The sequence below is a fragment of the Oncorhynchus mykiss genome, chromosome 27, assembly GCF_057628025.1.
Source record: "Oncorhynchus mykiss isolate SJ-2025 chromosome 27, ASM5762802v1, whole genome shotgun sequence".
Taxonomy (NCBI): Eukaryota; Metazoa; Chordata; class Actinopteri; order Salmoniformes; family Salmonidae; genus Oncorhynchus; species Oncorhynchus mykiss.
In genome coordinates, this window is record NC_143048.1 from 29,342,669 (window position 1) to 29,366,500 (window position 23,832).

The 23,832-nt window shown below is 46.0% G+C and overlaps 1 protein-coding gene across 10 annotated transcripts in view; it reads left to right on the forward strand.

The window, feature by feature from the left end:
- The window catches only part of LOC110507900 (RNA-binding protein Musashi homolog 2), a 404,988-nt gene that overhangs the window by 290,757 nt on the left and 90,399 nt on the right, over nucleotides 1-23,832 (forward strand). For all 10 annotated transcript variants that reach the window (XM_021588303.3, XM_021588309.3, XM_021588310.3 and 7 more), the window contains exons 9-10: nucleotides 3,134-3,248; nucleotides 9,375-9,449. In XM_021588303.3, coding sequence (XP_021443978.3) covers nucleotides 3,134-3,248; nucleotides 9,375-9,449 — 190 coding nt within the window. The remainder of the gene's footprint in view (nucleotides 1-3,133; nucleotides 3,249-9,374; nucleotides 9,450-23,832) is intronic.

Here is a 23,832-nt window from a genome sequence, read left to right on the forward strand (position 1 = left end):
GCGTTGGCGGCGCTGGGCAGACGTTGGCGGCGCTGGGCAGACGGGAGGCTCAGCTGGTGCTGGGCAGACGGGAAGCTCAGCTGGCGCTGGGCAGACGGGAAGCTCAGCTGGCGCTGGGCAGACGGGAAGCTCCGGCAACGCTGGAGAAAAGGAAGGCCCTGGTAGCGCCGGAGAGGCGGGAGACTCCGGCAGCGGCGCCGGACAGGCGGGAGGCTCCGGCAGCGGCGCCGGACAGGCGGGAGGCTCCGGCAGCGGCGCCGGACAGGCGGGAGGCTCCGGCAGAGGCGCCGGACAGGCGGGAGGCTCCGGCAGAGGCGCCGGACAGGCGGGAGGCTCCGGCAGAGGCGCCGGACAGGCGGGAGGCTCCGGCAGAGGCGCCGGACAGGCGGGAGGCTCCGGCAGAGGCGCCGGACAGGCGGGAGGCTCCGGCAGAGGCGCCGGACAGGCGGGAGGCTCCGGCAGCGGCGCCGGACAGGCGAGAGGCTCCGGCAGAGGCGCCGGACAGGTGGGAGGCTCCGGCAGCGCTGGAGAGGAGGAAGGCTCTGGTAGCGCCGGAGAGGCGGGAGACTCCGGCAGCGCTGGAGAGGAGAGAGCCCCTGCAAGGATGGGCCGGAGAGACAGCCTGGTACGGGGAGCTGCCACCGGAGGGCTGGTGCGTGGAGGTGGTGACGGATAGACCGGGCCGTGCAGGCGCACTGGAGCTCTTGAGCACCGAGCCTGCCCAACCTTACCCGGTTGGATGGTCCCGGTCGCCCTGCCAGTGCGGCGAGGTGGAATAGCCCGCACTGGGCTATGCAGGCGAACCGGGGACACCGTGCGCAAGGCTGGTGCCATGTAAGCCGGCCCAAGGAGACGCACTGGAGACCAGATGTGTAGAGCCGGCTTCATGGCACTTGGCTCGATGCCCACTCTAGCCCGGCCGATACGCGGAGCTGGAATGTACCGCACCGGGCTGTGCACCCGCACTGGGGACACCGTGCGCTCCACAGCATAACACGGTGCCTGCCCGGTCTCTCTAGCCCCCCGGTAACCACAGGAAGTTGGCTCAGGTCTCCTACCTGGCGTAGCCATACTCCCTGTTAGCCCCCCCCCAAGAAATTTTTGGGGCTGACTCCCGGGCTTCCTTGCCAACCGTGTTCCCTCATATCGCCGGCTCCTCTCTCCGGCTGCCTCTGCTCTCCTCGCTGCCTCCACCTGTTCCCATGGAAGGCGATCCTTTCCCGCCAGGATCTCCTCCCATGTGTAGCAACCCTTGCCGTCCAACACATCATCCCAAGTCCATTCCTCCTTGTGCCGCTGTTGCCCGTTACCACGCCGCTTGGTCCTGTTGCGGTGGGTGATTCTGTAAGGGCGTTCGTCTGTAGGAGGAAGAGAAGCGGACCAAAGCGCAGCGTGGTGGTTATTCATGTTTTAATAAATCCCTACACATGAACAAACTAACAAAAACAAGAAATGTGCAAACGCAAAACAGTCCTATCCTGTGACAACAAACACAGTGACAGGAACAATCACCCACCAACACACAGTGAAACCCAGGCTACCTAAGTATGGTTCTCAATCAGAGACAACTAATGACACCTGCCTCTGATTGAGAACCATACTAGGCCGAAAACATAGACATGCCCCAAAACACAGAAAAACAAACATAGACTGCCCACCCAACTCACGCCCTGACCATACTAAATAAATACAAAACAACAGAAATAGAGGTCAGAACGTGACACTGACACATGCCATATTCCTTGAATGTATTCAATGTCGATCTGCAGTTAAATTCTAAAGTTTACATACACCTTAGCCAAATACATTTAAACTCAGTTTTTCACAATTCCTGACATTTAATCCTAGTAAAAATTCCCTGTCTTAGGTCAGTTAGGATCACCACTTTATTTTAAGAATGTGAAATGTCAGAATAAGCTTAGAGAGAATGATTTATTTCAGCTTTTATTTCTTTCATCACATTCCCAGTGGGTCAGAAGTTTACATACACTCAATTAGTATTTGGTTGCATTGCCTTTAAATTGTTTAATTTGGGTCAAATGTTTCGGGTAGCCTTCCACAAGCTTCCCACAATAAGTTGGGTGAATTTTGGCCCATTCCTACTGACAGAGCTGGTGTAACTGAGTCAGGTTTGTAGGCCTCCTTGCTCGCACATGCTCTTTCAGTTCTGCCCACAAATGTTCTATAGGATTGAGGTCAGGGCTTTGTGATGGCCCCTTCAATACCTTGACTTTGTTGTCCTTAAGCCATTTTGCCACAACTTTGGAAGTATACTTGGGGTCATTGTCCATTTGGAAGACCCATTTGCGACCAAGCTTTAACTTCCTGACTGATGTCTTGAGATTTTGCTTCAATATATCCACATAATTTTCCGTCCTCATGATGCCATCTATTTTGTGACATGCACCAGTCCCTCCTGCAGCAAAGCACCTCCACAATATGATGCTGCCACCCCCGTGCTTCAAGGTTGGGATGGTGTTCTTCGGCTCCTTCCTGAGCGGTATGACGGCTGCTTGGTCCCATGGTGTTTATACTTGCGTACTATTGTTTGTACAGATGAACGTGGTACCTTCAGGCGTTTGGAAATTGCTCCCAAGGATGAACCAGACATGTGGAGGTCTACAAAAAATTTTTATTGGCTGTCTTGGCTGATTTCTTTTGATTTTCCAATGATGTCAAGCAAAGAGGCATTGAGTTTGAAGGTAGGCCGTGAAATACATCCACAGGTACACCTCAAAATGATTCAAATGATCAATTAGCCTATCAGAAGCTTCTAAATCCATGACATAATTTTATGGAATTTTCCAAGCTGTTTAAAGGCACAGTCAACAGTGTATGTAAACTTCTGACCCACTGGAATTGTAACACAGTGAATTATAAGTGAAATAATCTGTCTGTAAACAATTGTTGGAAAAATTACTTGTGTCATGCACAAAGTAGATGTCCTAACCGACTTGCCAAAACTATAGTTTGTTAACAAGAAATTTGTGGTAAGGTTGAAAAACACATTTTAATGTCTCCAATCTGAGTGTATGTAAACTTCTGACTTCAACTGAATGTATTGTCTATGTTCATCCTGTGTACTGTGAGAGTCCTTGTCATTGATGTACATCTGGTTGTGTACTGTCCACAGGTAGAATGCAAGAAGGCTCAGCCCAAGGAGGTGATGTTCCCGCCAGGTACGCGAGGCAGGGCCAGGGGCCTGCCCTACACCATGGATGCCTTCATGCTGGGGATGGGCATGCTGAGTGAGTACACTTGGATTGGTGTAAGACATATTTTCTGATAGAATGGGGCCCTACGGTAATATTGACTAAACACAATATGGCAATTAGCAAATGTAGCCCACTAACATTTCCAAAGTGACCGTTTCCAAGACTTTGACATTACCATGGTTTCTAATGCTCTGGCAGGACTGACACTGACTAACTGTGTCTCCCTCTCACACTGTCTGATACCAACACCAACTCTGATACCAATCCTAATTCTGATTCTGATGTGCTAGTGATTTCTGCCTGACATTGAGACTCTCAGCCACTTACTATGTAAAGGAATGTAACTAAAAGGACATGCTCCCCAAATCACTATGAAGAATTAAGAAGGCAAAGGGAAATACAGTCAAATGGCTCCTACAAGTCCGCTGCCACTTACAAACATCTGCTAGACTAGAGCTCTTTCAAGGGAATGCTGGGACTCTTCCGTCACCCCCCCCCCCCCCACAACAACACAAAGACCCCCTCCCTCACAGCAGTTCACAAAGCATGTTCCCCCATTTTCTGTAGATTTGACATGGAAAAGACAGGAAACAAGGATTTTGTGAAGGCTCCCCCACCCTGCTCTACCCCCTCCCTTCCAGCTCCCTTCTCCCTATCTTCTCAGAGCTTCAGCCCAGCGTTAGTGACAAGAGATAATTACTGTTAGATTGATCGTCTGCTCAAAGTAACTGAAGCAAATAAATCGTTTGATGCTGGGTGCTGAATCCGAATGACGGCTAATGGAAGCTGCAGGATAGGTCGCCCTGCCCGTAATTTGGCTTGATGAAGCATCCTCATAGGGGCTTGCATTAAATATTCTATTGATATTCAGACAGTCTCATTACCACACCCACTGCCCCAAACACCCCGCCCACCACCCCAAACCCCCATTCTCCCAGCCCCCAAATTCATCCAAGCAGAGCTATGGATTACAGAAGTAAATGAAGAGGAAAATTGAAGTAATGTTAAATTATGAATTTATGATTTCATCTGGCAGACCTCAAGATTGCTGAATAATAGGGTATGGATATCACATGATTTCATCTGTTGGGGGAATGAGAGGAGAGGAGGGCTTGTCTCCTACTATAGTTCATCTTCATCAACATCATTCATTCTCCAACTTCACCACCACAAACCTCTAGCTTCTGTTCTAACTCAGCCTGGTTGGTTTGGCAGAGTTGTGTCAAATTGCTCTACAGATGGCAGTGTCAATGCCCTGTCAACAGACATGTTTTAGGACAGGGTTCTCCAACCCTGTTCCTCCAACTCTAATTTAGCACACCTGATTGTAATAATTAGCTGGATCATAAATTGAATCAGATTAGTTCTAATTGGGGTTGGAGTGAAAACCTACAGGAGGGTAGCTCTCCAGGAACAGGGTTGGAGTGAAAACCTACAGGAGGGTAGCTCTCCAGGAACAGGGTTGGAGTGAAAACCTACAGGAGGGTAGCTCTTCAGGAACAGGGTTGGAGTGAAAACCTACAGGAGGGTAGCTCTCCAGGAACAGGGTTGGAGTGAAAACCCAGGAACAGGGTTGAAGAGCCCTGTTTTAGACTAATATGAAGACACTCCACAACAATCTGGTGAACTTTTTCAGATTTATCAACTTGGCAAAATGTGGAGCGAATGGAAAGAGTGCATAGAAGAGGAGAGGAGGAGGAGAGAAGTGTGAGTAGCAGTAAAGGAAAGGATGGAGAGAGAGGGAGTATGAACTGAACTGCCAAGTTCTCTTCGACACTTGTTATCTAAATGAAATTGGAAAAGCAGGACAGCGAAACATTCTGTTCGCTAATTTACATACAAAAATCAACAAGGCTTATTATTTAAGGAACCCTAATTCCTTACGTGCCTAAATCTCATTAACCCCCCCCCTTCTGTTCACTTCTTTGTTTACTACACCTAATCGAGCCATTTATCTTTATTGCGTTAGAGCCTGAATGTATGTTTGCTGAAATGAATGCACATTTAAAGCTCTGCGCAGAGTGCGGCTTTACCAGATGCATAATTGGTTTTAAAGTGAATCTGAACTGTTGAGCCATAAAATAGGTGCATTAGTATGCATATTAATACATGGGCCCTGAGGCTCTGAGGCAGCCAGTGGGGCCAGATACAGTGACAGCCTTTATTTACTGAGGTATATACAGAGAGATATGGAGGACAGGAGAGGAGAGACTGAGGAGAGGAGCCCACCCCAGAACAATAGTCAGATGAATCACTTCCTATCTGCTGTGTGTTTGTGTGTGCGTTCATGCATGCCGGCACACGGTCTTATAGGCCACTGCCTACTCCACTCATCGTCTCGACAGCCAGACCACCCCCCTCCTCTCCTCTCCTCTTCTGTTTCCATGTCTCCATCCCCTCATGTTGAGCCCCTTGTCTGGATGTCTTTGTCTAGCCTAGCTCCACCTCCTGGAGGAAAGCAGAAGCACGCGGTGATCGTCTCACCTGCTACTGTTAGGCAGGGCGACACACACACACGCACACGCACTCGCTCTCGCTCTCTCTCTCGCTCTCTCGCTCTCTCTCTTCTCATATCAGCCCAACTCTATTGTTGCGCAAAGAGCTTGTTCGACCACCGGAAAACATGTCTGAGACAGGCTCTTATGTCTCACAGTTTATCATTGTTGGTTTCCAATTTATACAACAAGGATGTGATGACTGAGGAGTAAATGTGTGTTAATTTAAAGGGCGGAGCATCTGTGTGTGTTTGTTTGATTATGCAGGCCTGTCTTGCTGTGTTCTAGGTCATTCATTTGGCTGTGTAATTCATAAGTAGCCTATCATATGCAGACAGCAGAGCTGAGTTGGAGAGAATTAAAGTGTGTGTGAGTGAATGTGTTAATGTGTACATCTGTATGTCTCTAGAGACAATGGAATATGACTAAGCGGGTGCGTGAGTGCTTGCAAATGTGTGTGTTAATGCCGGTGTCTGTGTTCATGCAGACAACAGCAAGCACTGATAGACTTAGTTGAGTACAAACCTTGAGGCTGCATGACAGTTACCGGCTGACATAATTTCATGACCGCCATAGCCCTAGATGGGCTGTTATTTGTTCTGCTGACGAGGCATGGCTACCCCCAACGCGCGCATGTGCACACACACACACACACACACACACACACACACACACTCAAACCTCAAAGCTCTGGCTTTTCTCTGTGTTAATCACCCACTGTCAATAGAGCCCCACCAAACACACACACACACACACACACACTATCACTCTTTCTCCGCAACCTCTTTAAAGGGAGGACGCTTTTTAAAAAAACGAATAATAATAATGTATGAGCATGGCCTTATTTCTATTACAGCATATTGCATGACTGTCATTCATATTCCATTCACCCAGTTCAATGTAACATTGATAGGTTTAGGCTACTACGTGATACTCAAATGTTCCTTATACCCGCCATGAGGTTTCTACAACTAGCCTATGAATTAAAGTTTATAACCTAGGTGCACGCACACAGGTCGAGAGAAAAAATTGAGGTGATGAACAGTGACACATTCAATACCGCTTTGCACACTCTTGCCTGCATCTAGCTGATATAGGGTATAATCATTAGTCCAACAGTTGCAAACAAGAGTTTCTATTGGACAAATTCAGGTATGTTTATCTCCGTTTAAGAAAAGTTTTTAATAGAATCAGTGGAATGAATACACCCATGATCACACGTAAACACAGTTCACCTTTTCACATCTATGCGCTCTCCTCCTCTCACTTTTTCCCTTATCTTGTGACTTCAACGCACAACACATCAGCTGTATGTGACCAGGTGAAACAAACTTTCCAAACCAAACCTACACACAGCCTACATCGTTGTCCCCATATTAGCTAAAGTAACATCATGGTCAACATAGCTAGTAGGACATACATTAGTAAACTCACTACAATCATGCAGTAACGTTACAGCGTATAGTCAGTAAGCAGTTTACACCAAAAGCTTACCTTGACTTGGAAGAGTTCCAGTGTTGTGTTGGGTAGTCATAGCCAGCTAGCTAACATAGCATCCCTCTGTTTGAGCCAGGTGTTTGAGTAGGCTAAACTAGCTAGCTGCATTTGCTAGCTAAGTAAGTGAAAGTGAAAATGACAAAATGTGCAGTACCATTAAAACGTTTGAACACACCTACTCATTCCAGGGTTTTTCTTTATTTTTTACCATACTCTACATTGTAGAATAATAGTGAAGACATCAAAACTATGAAATAACACATATGGAATCATGTAGTAAACAAAAAAGTGTTAAACAAATAGATTATTCAAAGTAGCCACTCTTTGCTTTGATGACAGCTTTGCACATTCTTGGAATTCTCTCAACCAGCTTCACCTGGAATGCTTTTCCAACAGTCTTGAAGAATTTCCTTCAAAGAAGCTTTATAGCCGCCTTTAAATATCCTCACAAAAAAAAGAAATGGAACACGTTCAGTATTTAAATGTATAGATGTTGTCAGAAGCTCACTATGATCAGTAAGTGCCAATTTCATAGAGTCCAGTATCTCTCTGGGCCAGTGAGAAAGAAACCAGGTCTGGGATGGAGGAAATGAGGCCACTCAGCTTGGGCTGTTTGAACAATATCTTCATTATAAATTGTATCAAGTCCAATGTGTGTCAGAACCTCATAGTAACCACTACATTGCATTTACCTCCAATACTCTCTCTTTCTGTGTCTCTCCCCCCCCCCCCCTCTCTCTCTCTCTCTCTTTCTCTCTCTCTCTCTCTCTCTCTCTCTCTCTCACACAAACATATACAAATGCACAAAATGTGCAAGTAAACTGCTGTTGTTGTTTGTGAGCAGTGATAGGGCTCTGTAGCAGGATTTAAACAACAGCTTCAAGTGTCTAATGAGACCCAGTTGGAATGTGACAGCTCCTGTCTCCAATCTGGCAACCGTACAAGAGCAGCATGTGTTGAGTCCCATCTCACTTTATTTCCCTCTTGTCTTGCATCGTGACCAGGATGTGCTCCAACGGATCCAGCATGGCGAACACTGCCCATGTGTTTTTACCCCTTTTTCTCCACAATTTCCTGGTATCCAGTTGGTAGTTACAGTCTTGTCCCATCGCTGCAACTCCCGTATGGACTCAGGAGAGGTGAAGGTCGAGAGCCGTGCATCCTCCGAAACACAACCCGCTTAACCTGGAAGACAGCCACGACAATGTGTCGGAGGAAACACCGTACAGCTGGCGTGCATTGCGCCCGGCCCTCCACAGGAGTCACTAATGCACGATGGGACAGGAACTTCCCTGCTGGCCAAGTCCTCCCCTAACCCGGCCGACGCTGGGCCAATTGTATGCCGCCCCATAGATCTCCCGGTCGTGGCCGGCTTCGACAGAGCCTGGACTCGAACCAGGATCTCTAGTAGCACAGCTTTAGACCACTTCGCCACTCGGGAGGCTGATGTGGTGTTTTTGTAACACACACTCACGCACACACACACACACACACACACACACACACCCTTGAAACAGTTATGGCTCTATCGGAAATAAGAGACTGGGGAGCTTAAGGAGCACTTCTGCCTCAGCGAGGATGGCACAATTTAACAGATTGCAAGTATATTCCCAAATAGCAGACTCAGTTTCTTTTTTGCCACTTTTGGAGTGACTTTTTACAATCTCTCAATCATATTTCCCCTTGCCTGTTCCGTCTGTGGTATCTCTGCAGGTATTACCGCCCGCCGCGCACCGCGGTAGCCTCACACCTCAGAAAGACCCCGCGTCTCTCTAATCCATAATGTCCTTGCACAAATCTCATCCACTCATTGTCTTGCAGCACCGTGTCGTTCATGATCGATTAGCCGGGGCTCTAAAAGAAAGGTTATCCATCAATAACAGTGTAGAGGGGACAAAAAACCTGGACAGATCCAGACACCCTGTTGCCATATAACCCTGGGAGCCTGCGGGAGGACGAAGGGACATCTGGGAGGAGGAGGCTGGAGAGCATGACAGGCTGAGACTGGGACACTTCTGATGCTCATCAGCTAAAACTGAGCCTCATGACTCACATGCTATCTAGTGTCAGCAGCAGGGTTGTGTGTGTGGTGTGTGTGTCTCTAAAGTGATGGGAGGCCAAGATGGTTTAACACAACTCCTGATTGTCCTCTCTCTCGCCCCCCTAGGTTACCCAAACATTGTAGCAACGTATGGCCGTGGATACACTGGTTTTGCCCCGAGCTACAGCTACCAATTCCCTGGTAAGTTCCATCTTGTTAGGCACTGTGTGCTTCTCTGCCTGCTGGGGTGGGGTAATGCACCCCCTGTTGACTCACACACAGACCCCACTCCCTGCCTCCCTCCTCACACACACTCACTCTCACACACACACACACACACACACACACACACACACACACACACAGTTTGGCACACAAACAAAAAAATCAAATCTCACACACACGCAGTGTTCTCTGTCTGATCTCAGCTGTGTTCCTGAGGATGATTATGTGATGTTGTAATGCCATGTCACTCTCTGTAACCCAATGGCTTCAGTAAGGGATGAATTCCTTCCTGGCACCCACTCACCGCATCATCACTCTGCCAGCTATTATAAAGTGGAAAAATCCAATCCGCCAAATGTGATTAGATAAGGTAACATTATGCAGTTATTTCACTATTCACTTCCCTCCAAAGGTCTCTACAATGGGAAATGTCAGGGTTGAGCCTAAAATGTGCCAACAGCACTTGACGGTGATCCACTGTTGATTTCATGCCTTATTTCAACATGTTATGCGTGGCCTGTGTCCTTTCTGCCGCTTGGTATCACTATACCCAGATTGGCATGGGAGAGAGTGACTGTCACCATGTTAGGGACTGCCATGGCGAGATGGTCCACCATTATCCAGCCTGCAGGGAATTTAAATACACATATACAGGAGGGGAACAAGCGGCGTTTCAATGGGGAGTTGTTTTTCTTGTGGATGGTCAATTTAATAGTTGAAACCTATCTTTCTAATAGGAGTCAGGTAATGTTTATTTAGGTACAGTATGATACACCAGTGTACTCTACTAATGATGACGTGGGATCTTTGGCGATTTAACTTCAATTGTCTGAAATGTAACATTTTTATTGTGGTCTGAAGCTGTTGATCTTGTGGCCTTAGCCCCATGCTCATACGAAGATGCAAGAACCCACTGCATCTGTGAGCAATGTCAATCGTCTGTGGAGTATGGAGTGGAGAACATCGGGACAGCAGGTTGTTGTCTCTATAATCACAGCATCTCGGTGTACTCTTCAGCGGCAGTGTGAATGCGTGTCAAACGGAGTCACAAACACCCGAGTTCAGACGGAACATTACCGAAACAGATGAATAAATGAATGGAGGGAATGAATAATGAATGGGTGTAAATTGGTGAGGTGCTGATGAAATCATCCAGCACTGTGACTATACCAGGGGAAAGGGATTCAAACAGGGGTGTCAAACTAATTTTCCCCAGGGTCTGTATTTGGTCTTCAACAAGGTCTGGAGGGCCGCACTGAAAATTGGTTATATTTACGCTGCGTAAAATTTGAAACAAAATCCTATCTTTTGGGGAATTTTCAATGCTTTTTGACTGTCTAGCTGTCTAGCCCTACCCGCCCTCCTTCTTCCCTCTCTCCTCCCTCTCCTTCTTCCTCCTCTCCTCCCCCCCCTCCCTCCCCCCCCTCCCTCCTCCTACTCACACAGATTAAAAATAAAATGAAAAGACAAAAAGCAAGAACAAACCCTCTAGCTGGAGGGACCCCAGCAGATCTAGTGCTATCTGTCGTCAGTCCAGGCCTTGGTTTGGCTAGTACACAGGCCCTGTGTTACATTGCTTAAAGGGCTGATTGCTCTGAGGTTAACTCTGCTGCCTTCCTTTAATCTGCTGGCTCTGTCTGTAAAATGATCTTGCCTCAGCACCAGGAACAATGTGGTCCTTTTATGTCCCTGTGATTGTCAGATACTGTAGTGCCAAACAACCTTGGTGTTGGACATGTAAGGTGAAAAGCCTGTTTTCCCTCCTTGTAGCGTCGGGGGATTTAGCATAAAGCTCACTCTGCTTGGGAGGTTAAAAATGGACTGTTGAAAATGAGAGGAGATGCAATGCCCGCAATCCACACAGGAGACAGCTTCAGAGGAGGTCAAATGGAGGTGTGTGCATGGAGGTGTGTGTGTGTGTGTGTGTGTGTGTGTGTGTGTGTGTGTGTGTGTGTGTGTGTGTGCGTGCGAGGTCATTTTACCATGGCCTATTTCTCATCTCACACGTCTCCTGATTCAAAAATGATCTGAATGAATGTTTCCTGTGCTGTGGCTATTGTAAAGTGTGCGTGCACATTGCTAAAGCAACAATAAGGATGATGAGACAACAGTTTTTACAATCCGTGCTGCTTGCCTTTGTGTATTTTCTTTATTTGTCCCCGCTACATGTCTGACTGTCACAGCCAGTTCTAAGAAATTGAGCAATTGGATGATGTGGCAATAACGTTTCTATTCCACTCCTATACTGGTTCAAATGGACCTGGTGTGAGACTGTTACCAAAACAACAAACACTTGAACTGAATATCATGGCGTCTCTGTGTGTAGACTCTCTTTCCTCTCACCTTCACAGCAGCCAATTGTCTCGTTGTCTTTGTCACACCCCATTTCTGGCATCTGACGGGCCTGCCGCTGATGAGAGCTGAAGGATGTGGTGGCGGTGAATGCCAAGGTCACAGCCTCTTAGAGCACTTCCTGTGCCATGGCTGTGTAATAATGCCGCCTCATCCCTCGCTCCTCTCCTCCATTTACCTGGCTCTCCTTTAAGGGGGAAGGGAATTGAAGCTTCACTTTTGATTAGAGCCTAATCAGTTATGCAAATGGGAGGGGGACCATCAATAGGTTTGCCCCCATCAACCTCAAACACACACACATGCAACGCCCACACACACACCTGGGGCCCCACAGCCTGAATTCAGACAGCTACACACTGTGGCTAAGGGAGATAGAAACCAAACAAACAACAAATAAAACACTGTTGGTGCCCCTCTGTTTCTCTGTGCTTTCTGGCCTGGCCATCAAGAGAGTGAAATACCTGCAGTGCTCTGTTTAATAACTACCTGAACCATGCTGGGCTCGCAGGTCAGTCTGGCTCTGTTTAATAACTACCTGAACCATGCTGGGCTCGCAGGTCAGTCTGGCTCTGTTTAATAACTACCTGAACCATGCTGGGCTCGCAGGTCAGTCTGGCTCTGTTTAATAACTACCTGAACCATGCTGGGCTCGCAGGTCAGTCTGGCTCTGTTTAATAACTACCTGAACCATGCTGGGCTCGCAGGTCAGTCTGGCTCTGTTTAATAACTACCTGAACCATGCTGGGCTCGCAGGTCAGTCTGGCTCTGTTTAATAACTACCTGAACCATGCTGGGCTCGCAGGTCGGTCTGGCTCTGTTTAATAACTACCTGAACCATGCTGGGCTCGCAGGTCGGTCTGGCTCTGTTTAATAACTACCTGAACCATGCTGGGCTCGCAGGTCAGTCTGGCTCTGTTTAATAACTACCTGAACCATGCTGGGCTCGCAGGTCAGTCTGGCTCTGTTTAATAACTACCTGAACCATGCTGGGCTCGCAGGTCAGTCTGGCTCTGTTTAATAACTACCTGAACCATGCTGGGCTCGCAGGTCAGTCTGGCTCTGTTTAATAACTACCTGAACCATGCTGGGCTCGCAGGTCAGTCTGGCTCTGTTTAATAACTACCTGAACCATGCTGGGCTCGCAGGTCAGTCTGGCTCTGTTTAATAACTACCTGAACCATGCTGGGCTCGCAGGTCAGTCTGGCTCTGTTTAATAACTACCTGAACCATGCTGGGCTCGCAGGTCAGTCTGGCTCTGTTTAATAACTACCTGAACCATGCTGGGCTCGCAGGTCGGTCTGGCTCTGTTTAATAACTACCTGAACCATGCTGGGCTCGCAGGTCGGTCTGGCTCTGTTTAATAACTACCTGAACCATGCTGGGCTCGCAGGTCGGTCTGGCTCTGTTTGCCCCAAATCACTAGGTTGGACAGAGAGAGAGAAAGAGATGGAGGGAGATGAAGACAGAAAGAGAAGGGATGGGGAAAAAAAAGAAACTCACATTCAAGGTCAAAAAATGTGGCATCAGCAAATAGACCTGTTCCGACGTAGTCATCAGTTAGACAGCCAAGTTCATGGATCGTAAAAAAACTGAAAGGGTGCCTGTAAACTGAGAAAGAGCACATCCTACATTGTCACCTTACTCAAAACTTCCTATTTTTTAGGAGGCTAATACCATGATTTGATCAAACAGTAAAGTGCATTATCCTCATGATTCCTGTAATGAAATGTCTGCCTGGACCAGCACACACCTCTCACAGCATGAAACTACCCTCAACTACCAGGACCAGCACACACCTCTCACAGCATGAAACTACCCTTAACTACCAGGACCAGCACACACCTCTCACAGCATGAAACTACCCTTAACTACCAGGACCAGCACACACCTCTCACAGCATGAAACTACCCTCAACTACCAGGACCAACACACACCTCTCACAGCATGAAACTACCCTCAACTACCAGGACCAACACACACCTCTCACAGCATGAAACTACCCTCAACTACCAGGACCAGCACACACCTCTCACAGCATGAAACTACCCTCAACTACCAGGACCAGCACACACCTCTCACAGCATGAAACTACCCTCAACTACCAGGACCAGCACACACCTCTCACAGCATGAAACTACCCTCAACTACCAGGACCAGCACACACCTCTCACAGCATGAAACTACCCTTAACTACCAGAACCAGCACACACCTCTCACAGCATGAAACTACCCTTAACTACCAGAACCAGCACACACCTCTCACAGCATGAAACTACCCTTAACTACCAGGACCAGCACACACCTCTCACAGCATGAAACTACCCTCAACTACCAGGACCAGCACACACCTCTCACAGCATGAAACTACCCTCAACTACCAGGACCAGCACACACCTCTCACAGCATGAAACTACCCTTAACTACCAGGACCAGCACACACCTCTCACAGCATGAAACTACCCTTAACTACCAGGACCAGCACACACCTCTCACAGCATGAAACTACCCTTAACTACCAGGACCAACACACACCTCTCACAGCATGAAACTACCCTCAACTACCAGGACCAGCACACACCTCTCACAGCATGAAACTACCCTCAACTACCAGGACCAGCACACACCTCTCACAGCATGAAACTACCCTCAACTACCAGGACCAGCACACACCTCTCACAGCATGAAACTACCCTCAACTACCAGGACCAGCACACACCTCTCACAGCATGAAACTACCCTCAACTACCAGGACCAGCACACACCTCTCACAGCATGAAACTACCCTCAACTACCAGGACCAGCACACACCTCTCACAGCATGAAACTACCCTCAACTACCAGGACCAGCACACACCTCTCACAGCATGAAACTACCCTCAACTACCAGGACCAGCACACACCTCTCACAGCATGAAACTACCCTTAACTACCAGGACCAGCACACACCTCTCACAGCATGAAACTACCCTTAACTACCAGGACCAGCACACACCTCTCACAGCATGAAACTACCCTCAACTACCAGGACCAACACACACCTCTCAAAGCATGAAACTACCCTCAACTACCAGGACCAACACACACCTCTCACAGCATGAAACTACCCTCAACTACCAGGACCAGCACACACCTCTCACAGCATGAAACTACCCTCAACTACCAGGACCAGCACACACCTCTCACAGCATGAAACTACCCTCAACTACCAGGACCAGCACACACCTCTCACAGCATGAAACTACCCTCAACTACCAGGACCAGCACACACCTCTCACAGCATGAAACTACCCTCAACTACCAGGACCAGCACACACCTCTCACAGCATGAAACTACCCTCAACTACCAGGACCAGCACACACCTCTCACAGCATGAAACTACCCTCAACTACCAGGACCAGCACACACCTCTCACAGCATGAAACTACCCTCAACTACCAGGACCAGCACACACCTCTCACAGCATGAAACTACCCTTAACTACCAGGACCAGCACACACCTCTCACAGCATGAAACTACCCTTAACTACCAGGACCAGCACACACCTCTCACAGCATGAAACTACCCTTAACTACCAGGACCAACACACACCTCTCACAGCATGAAACTACCCTCAACTACCAGGACCAGCACACACTTCTCACAGCATGAAACTACCCTCAACTACCAGGACCAGCACACACCTCTCACAGCATGAAACTACCCTCAACTACCAGGACCAACACACACCTCTCACAGCATGAAACTACCCTCAACTACCAGGACCAACACACACCTCTCACAGCATGAAACTACCCTCAACTACCAGGACCAGCACACACCTCTCACAGCATGAAACTACCCTCAACTACCAGGACCAGCACACACCTCTCACAGCATGAAACTACCCTCAACTACCAGGACCAGCACACACCTCTCACAGCATGAAACTACCCTTAACTACCAGGACCAGCACACACCTCTCACAGCATGAAACTACCCTCAACTACCAGGACCAGCACACACCTCTCACAGCATGAAACTACCCTCAACTACCAGGACCAGCACACACCTCTCACAGCATGAAACTACCCTTAACTACCAGGACCAGCACACACCTCTCACAGCATGAAACTACCCTCAACTACCAGGACCAGCACACACCTCTCACAGCATGAAACTACCCTTAACTACCAGGACCAGCACACACTTCTCACAGCATGAAACTACCCTCAACTACCAGGACCAGCACACACTTCTCACAGCATGAAACTACCCTCAACTACCAGGACCAGCACACACCTCTCACAGCATGAAACCAAACCACAAAACATAAATAGCAAAACACAAAACATACAATAATCCCATCCCCATCCTGATACCTGATTAGAAGACCTAAAACATTTATACTGTACATTTATAATTATATATAATATAATTATTCCAACACTCCTCAGTTCCACCCTTCAGACAGCCACTGATCAACCCATCTTTCCTAATAAATCATAATTCTGCCATGGTGTCTCACTAGTGACTTGAACCTCCCCATTGCAACATTTCTGCCCAAATTGCCACAAAAATAAGTGTTTTACCTAAGAGCACAATGATATTTCCTGTTGACTGACTGTGGTCCTTCAAATCCCCCAGCAATACTGTTTGTAGGTCCAACTGCACCCTGATATTATGGCATAACAGCCATTCCTGGACCTGACTCCAAAAACAAGCCACCCGTGGACAGTACCATAAGAGATGCTCTATTGATTCTGTGTCACGTTCTGACCTTTATTTCCTTTGTTTTGTATTTATTTAGTATGGTCAGGGCGTGAGTTGGGTGGGCAGTCTATGTTTGTTTTTCTATGTTTTGGGGTATTTCTATGTTTCGGCCTAGTATGGTTCTCAATCAGAGGCAGGTGTCATTAGTTGTCTCTGATTGAGAATCATACTTAGGTAGCCTGGGTTTCAGACTGGTGATTGTTCCTGTCTCTGTGTTTGCACCAGATAGGACTGTTTAGGTTTTCACATTTCATTGTTTTGTAGTTTATTCATGTATAGTTTTCCTTTATTAAACAAACATGAATCATCACCATGCTGCGTTTTGGTCCGCCTCTACTTCACCACAAGAAAGCCGTTACATTCTGTTTCTGTATGGCAGAGTCTGTACCGGTCTGACTGTTGAATACCCCATATACTGAGCATTCTTTTTGTAGCGAAAATTTTACATAATAGCTTAAATTGAAAATAACTAATTGAAGCATCAATTGTTGTTTTGTATATCAGTTCATATACCCGATGCCATGATATTGGGACATCGAAAATCTGTTCCCAACTATACGGAACAAAAATATAAACGCAACCTGTAACAATTACAAATATGTTTTTCAACTACTTTCAGCTCATATAAGGAACTCAGTCAACTGAATTAAATTCAGTAGGCCTTAATGATGGATTTCACTTAACTGGGCAGGGGCGTAGCCACGGGTGGGCCTGAGAAGGAATAGGCCCACCCACAGGGGAGCCAGGCCCAGGCAATCAGAATACGTTTTTCCCCACAAAGGGGCATTATTATAGACAGAAAAACACCTCAGTTTCATCAGCTGTCTGGGTGACTGATCTCAGACGATCCCGCAGGTGAAGAAGCTGGATGTGGAGGTCCTGGGCTGGCGTGGTTACACCTGGTCTGCGGTTGTCAGGCCGGTTGAACGTACTGCCATATTCTCTAAAACGTCATTGGAGGTAGCTTATGGGATATAAATTAATATTACATTCTCCTGCAACAGCGCTGTGGACATTCCTACAATCAGCATGCAAATGACACACTCCCTCTACTTGAGACGTGTGGCATTGTGTTGTGTGACCAAACTGCACATTTTAGGGTGGCCTTTTATTGTCCCCAGCACAAGGTGCACCTGTGTAATGATCATGTTGTTTAATCAGCTTCTTGATATGTCACACCTGTCAGGTGGATGGATTATGTTGGCAAAGGAGAAATGCTCAATAGGGATGTAAACAAATTTGTGCACAAACTCATTTATTTTTCACTTTTAAGTACTTTCCTTTTCCATTTTTTTGTAGCAGAGCTGCAATGAGTTGGTTATAATTGTACATCTCCACACACATGGATTAATTGGTTGTATAACAAATCTACCGTCGTTGTTTACAATTTCATTCACAAACATGATAACTTTCTTATAAAGTGCATTCGGAAAGTATTCAGACCCCTTGACTTTTTCCGCATTTTACAGCCTTATTCTAAAATGTATTAAATAGTTTTTTTCCTCATCAATCTACACACAATAGCCCATAATGACAAAGAAAAAACATGCTTTCAGAATTTTTTGTCACCTCCCTGACCAAAGCCACAATTGTTCAGTTTGGCCGGGCGGCCAGCTCTAGGAAGAGTCTTGGTGGATCCAAACTTCTTCTATTTAAGAATTGAGGAGAACACTGTGTTCTTGGGGACCTTCAATGCTGCAAAAAGGTTTCGGTACCCTTCCCCAGATCTGTGCCTCGACACAATCCTGTTTCGGAGCTCTACGGACAATTCCTTCGATCTCATGGCTTGGTTTTTGCTCTGACATGCACTGTTAACTGTAGGACCAAATATAGACAGGTATGTGCCTTTCTAAATCATGTCCAATCAATTGAATTGACCACAGGTGGACTCCAATCAAGTTGTAGAAACATCTCAAGGATGATCAATTGAAACAGCATGCAGCTCATGCTCAGTTTCGAGTCTCATATCGAAGGGTCTGAATACTTATGTAAATATGGTATTTCTGTTTTTTACAAAAATGTCTAATAACCTGTTTTTGCTTTGTCATTATGGGCTATTGTGTGTAGATTGATGAGGAAAGTGTTGTATTTAATACATTTTAGAATAAGGCTGTAACGTAACAAAATATGGAAAAAGTCAAGGGGTCTGAAAATTTTCAGAATGCACTGTACATTATATTCAAGAAAATGTGTTTATTGGCTGCCTTAATTGACATCCATGTCTTCGGCGCCCGGGGAACAGTGGGTTAACTGTCTTACTTAGGGGCAGAATTACATATTTTTACCTTGTCAGCTCGGGGATTCGATCCAGCAACCAGTTACTGGCCCAACGCTCTTATTGGAGTTTAGCCATATAATTTGCTGAAGTGTAGATTCTGCCTACTCTGGAGGATAAATTTGGAATAGCCAACTCTGTGTAGCTGCATTTAACAGTAAGGATACTTTAAACAGGTCTCCATTGTCAATCCACCAGAAATTGATAGTTTTAATCTGTATAACAGCAAAGAGACCCCTTTTTAACATCAGATGTGCCTCTTCGTAGCCTACTAGAAATCCAGTTTGGATTTAGATATAGTTTTGGTATAATAGAACCTTTAAGAGAGAGGTTTAATGCCTTGATATTTTTTTGCCCTCAACTCATATTCATTATATACATAAACCCATTTAACTTCATCTGGTTTTCCATTCCAAATAAAATGAATTCGTTTTTGCTTTAATTTGAAAAGGCATTATCCTGGGGTCGGTAGAGCCATGAATAGATAAACTGTAATGTCACTAGAGAATGAATCAGTGTACTTTTCCCATAGATGGACAGGTGTTTCCATGGCCATGGTTTCAAGATCCTAGCTACACTACATGGCCAAAAGTATGTGGACACCTGCTCATTGAACATCTCATTCCAAAATCATGGGCATTAATATGGAGTTGGTCTCCCCTTTGTTACTATAACAGCCTTCACTCTTCTGGGAAGGCTTTCCACTAGATGTTGGAACATTGCTGTGAGGACTTGCTTCCATTCAACCACATTAGTGAGGTTGGGCACTGATGTTGGACGATTAGGTCTGGCTCACAGTTGGCGTTCCAATTCATCCCAAAGGTGTTTGATGGGGTTGAGGTCAGGGCTCTGTGCAATCTCGAAAAACCATTTCTGAAACAGGAAAGGGCCTTCCCCAAACTCTTGCCACAATGTTGGAGGCACAGAAGTGTCTATAATGTCACTGTATGCTGTAGCTCACTAGTTCCCTAGAACTAAGGGGCCTAGCATGAACCATGAAAAACAGCCCTAGACCATTATTCCTCCACCACCAAACTTTACAGTTGGCACTATGCACTGGGGCAGGTAGCGTTCTCATGTGATCCGCCAAACCCAAATTCGTCTGTTGGACTGCCATATGGTATAGCGTGATTCATCACTCCAGAGAACGTGTTTCCACTGCTCCACAGTCCAATGACGGCGAGCTTTACACCACTCCAGCTGCCATTGCGCATGGTGATCTTAGGTATGTGTGTGGCTGCTCGGCCATAGAAGCCCATTTCACTAAGCTCCCGATGAACATTTCTTGTGCTGACGTTGCTTCCAGAGACAGATTGGAACTCGGTAGTGAGTATTGCAATCGAGGACAGACGATGTTTAGGCGCTACTCGCATCAGCACTCGGCAGTCACGCTCTTTGAGCTTGTGTGACCTACCACTTCGCGGCTGAGCAGTTGTTGCTCCAATACGTTTCGACTTCACAATAACAGCACTTACAGTTGACCTGACTTGTTGGAAAGGTGGCATCCTATGATGGTGCCATATTGAAAGTCACTGAGCCCTTCAGTAAGGGCATTCTACTGCCAATGTCTGTTTATGGAGATTGCATGGCTGTGTGCTCGATTTTATACAACTGTCAGCAACAGGTGTGGCTTAAAAAGCCAAATCCACTAATTTGAAGGGGAGTCCACATACTTTTGTATATATAGTGTATCTTGAATAATGTGTCCTGCTTGGAGGTGTTAACTTATTTATTGAATAACTCAGTAGTCTATTTATCATACTTCTTAATAAAGCACTAGGAATTACTTCATAAGATGACTACTCATTATTTGGGTCCTGCAAAATCATAGGCTGGTGCCACTTATTGTAAAAGTTAGAGGCCTGTGACACCAGGGTAACATGTTAGTCTGGAGCCCTGTAATAGTAATTAACACTTACAGTGGCTTGCGAAAATATTCACCCCCCTTGCCATTTTTCCTATTTTGTTGCCTTACAACCTGGAATTAAAATGAAAATATATTTTTGGGGCGTTTGTATTATTATTATTTGATTTACACAACATGCCTACCACTTTCAAGATGCAAAATATGTTTTATTGTGAAACAAACAAGAAATAAGACAAAAAAACAGAACTTGAGTGTGCATAACTATTCACCCCCTCCCCCCAAAGTCAGTACTTTGTAGAGCCACCTTTTGCAGCAATTACAGCTGCAAGTCTCTTGGGGTATGTCTCTATAAGCTTGGCATATCTAGCCACTGGGATTTTTGCCCATTTTCAAGGCAAAACTGCTCCAGCTCCTTCAGGTTGGATGGGTTCCGCTGGTGTACAGCAATCTTTAAGTCATACCACAGATTCTCAATTGGATTGAAGTCTGGGCTTTGACTAGGCCATTCCAAGACATTTAAATGTTTCCTCTTAAACCACTCAAGTGTTGCTTTAGCAGTATGCTTAGGGTCATTGTTCAGCTGGAAGGTGAACCTCCGTCCCAGTCTCAAATCTCTAGAAGACTGAAACAGGAGGGTCATTGTTCAGCTGGAAGGTAAACCTCCATCCCAGTCTCAAATCTCTAGAAGACTGAAACAGGAGGGTCATTGTTCAGCTGGAAGGTGAACCTCCGTCCCAGTCTCAAATCTCTAGAAGACTGAAACAGGTTTCCCTCAAGAATTTCCTTGTATTTAACGCCATCCATCATTCTTTCAATTCTGACCAGTTTCCCAGTCCCTGCCAATGAAAATGGTGGTGTTCTCGGGGTCATGGGAGGTGTTGGGTCTGTGCCAGACATAGCTTATTCCTTGATGGCCAAAAAGCAAAATTTTAGTCTCATCTGATCAGAGTACCCCTTCATCCATATGTTTGGGGAGGCACCCACATGCCTTTTGGCGAACACCAAACGTGTTTGCTTCTTTTTTCCTTTAAGCAATGTTTATTTTCTGGACATTCTTCCTTAAAGCCCAGCTCTGTGGAGTGTACGGCTTAAAGTGGTCCTATGGACAGATACTCCAATCTCCGCTGTGGAGCTTTGCAGCTCCTTCAGGGTTATCTTTGGTCTCTTTGTTGCCTCTCTGATTAATGCCCTCCGTGCTTGATCCGTGAGTTTTGGTGGGTGGCCGTCTCTTGGCAGGTTTGTTGTGGTGCCATGTTCTTTCCATTAAAAAAAACAGATTTAATGGTGCTCCGTGGGATATTCAAGGTTTTTATAACTCAACCCTGATCTGTATTTCTCCACAACTTTGTCCCTGACCTGTTTGGAGAGCTCATCGGTCTTCATGGTGCCGCTTGCTTGGTGGTTCCCCTTGCTTAGTGATGTTGCAGACTCTGGGGCCTTTCAGAACAGGTGTATATATACTGAGATCACGTGACACTTAGATTGCACACAGGTGGACTTTATTTAACTAATTATGTGACTTCGGGAGGTAATTGTTTGCACCAGATCTTATTTAGGGGCTTCATAGCAAAGGGGGTCAATACATATGTACGCACCACTTTTTCTTTTTTTCTTTTTTAGAATTTTTTGAAACAAGTAATTTTTAAAATTTCACTTCACCAATTTGGACTATTTTGTGTATGTCCATTACATGAAATCCAAGTAAAAATCAATTTAAATTACAGGTTGTAATGCAACAAAATCGGAAAAACACCAAGGGGAATTCATAATTTTGCAAGGCATTGTAGGGTAGGTGACATGCCCTAATTAAGCAATAAGGCCCGAGGAGGTGTGGTATATGGCCAATATATCACGTCTAAGGGATGTTCTTATGCACAACTCAACGCAGAGTGCCTGGACACAGCCCTTAGCCGTGGAATGTTAGCCATATTTCACAAACCCCTGAAGTGCCTTAATGCTATTATAAACTTGTCATGCTGTTGCCCTCTTTGGGTACAGCGAGCACCATCCCCCGCTCTCTGCTTCTACAACCAAACTGCTGTGGTCAGAGAGGGGTCGTGAATTCCTGAGGAGAAGACCCTGCCTCATGGCCACACAGTATAAGAGACAGAGTGAATTTTCATAGAGAACAAAGGCATTTCTTCCACCTCACAGAACTTGAGGTCCGAACAAATTTCATGTTCCGGAGAAGGTATAAAAGATTGGTGAAGAATCCAGCTACGAACTGGTCCGTTTGTTACAACTTGGGGAAGCTCATGGGAGACGGTGTGGCCACATTACCATAACGCTGTTTATATAATAGCCTCAGATATGAGGTTTACATCTAATTGTTGTATAAGATGAATGAGTAAGTATGATACTGTTTGTAAAATTGTGAATGTGATTTTGGACTGTTTAATGAAGGAAAGTCCAATTCCCTTTTGAGTTGAACTAAATCAGAGGACTGCCCATGAGCCCAGTTAGGGTCAGGCATCCTGGGACAGCCCTTTTCTGCAATTTCGAATTAAACCCAACTTTGAGAAATTCTAATCAGACCATGTTTCTCTCAATCACGGGAGGACAAAGGTTGTAGACCATTGCTGAATCTTTTAACTATACCGCGTGGTTAAACTCTTAGATTATCGATACCGACAGAATAAGAACAAGTCTTTGATATTAATTACTAGTCTTCAGCTAGGAATTCGGTATCATTGAACGCGAAGAACGACAACCGCCGAAACAATCATTCTACAACAACATGAATGAATGCCGCTCTGAACTATCCCCTCTAACCACGACAGACAGAGAGAGAGAGAGAGACGGACAATTCTACAAAAGAAACAAACTTTTCAACATCGATCAAGACGACACACTGAGCGTAAATATATATATTGATTGCAATTGTTCCAGAATGAGTGAGCGTTCATGTGCAAAGGATTAGCATTTCAATTGTTATAATTATCAACTTTGTAGTGTCTCATCTCAGTTGACGCCCACTTCCCCTTTTGTCCACCAAGCCGCGATACCGGTTTATCCCACTAGGGAAACTCCCTAAACTACTGATTGTTTATGCATTTCTGTGATTGTTTAGTTAGTTAATAAATAAAATGATTTAAGACAATTGATGTATGGATG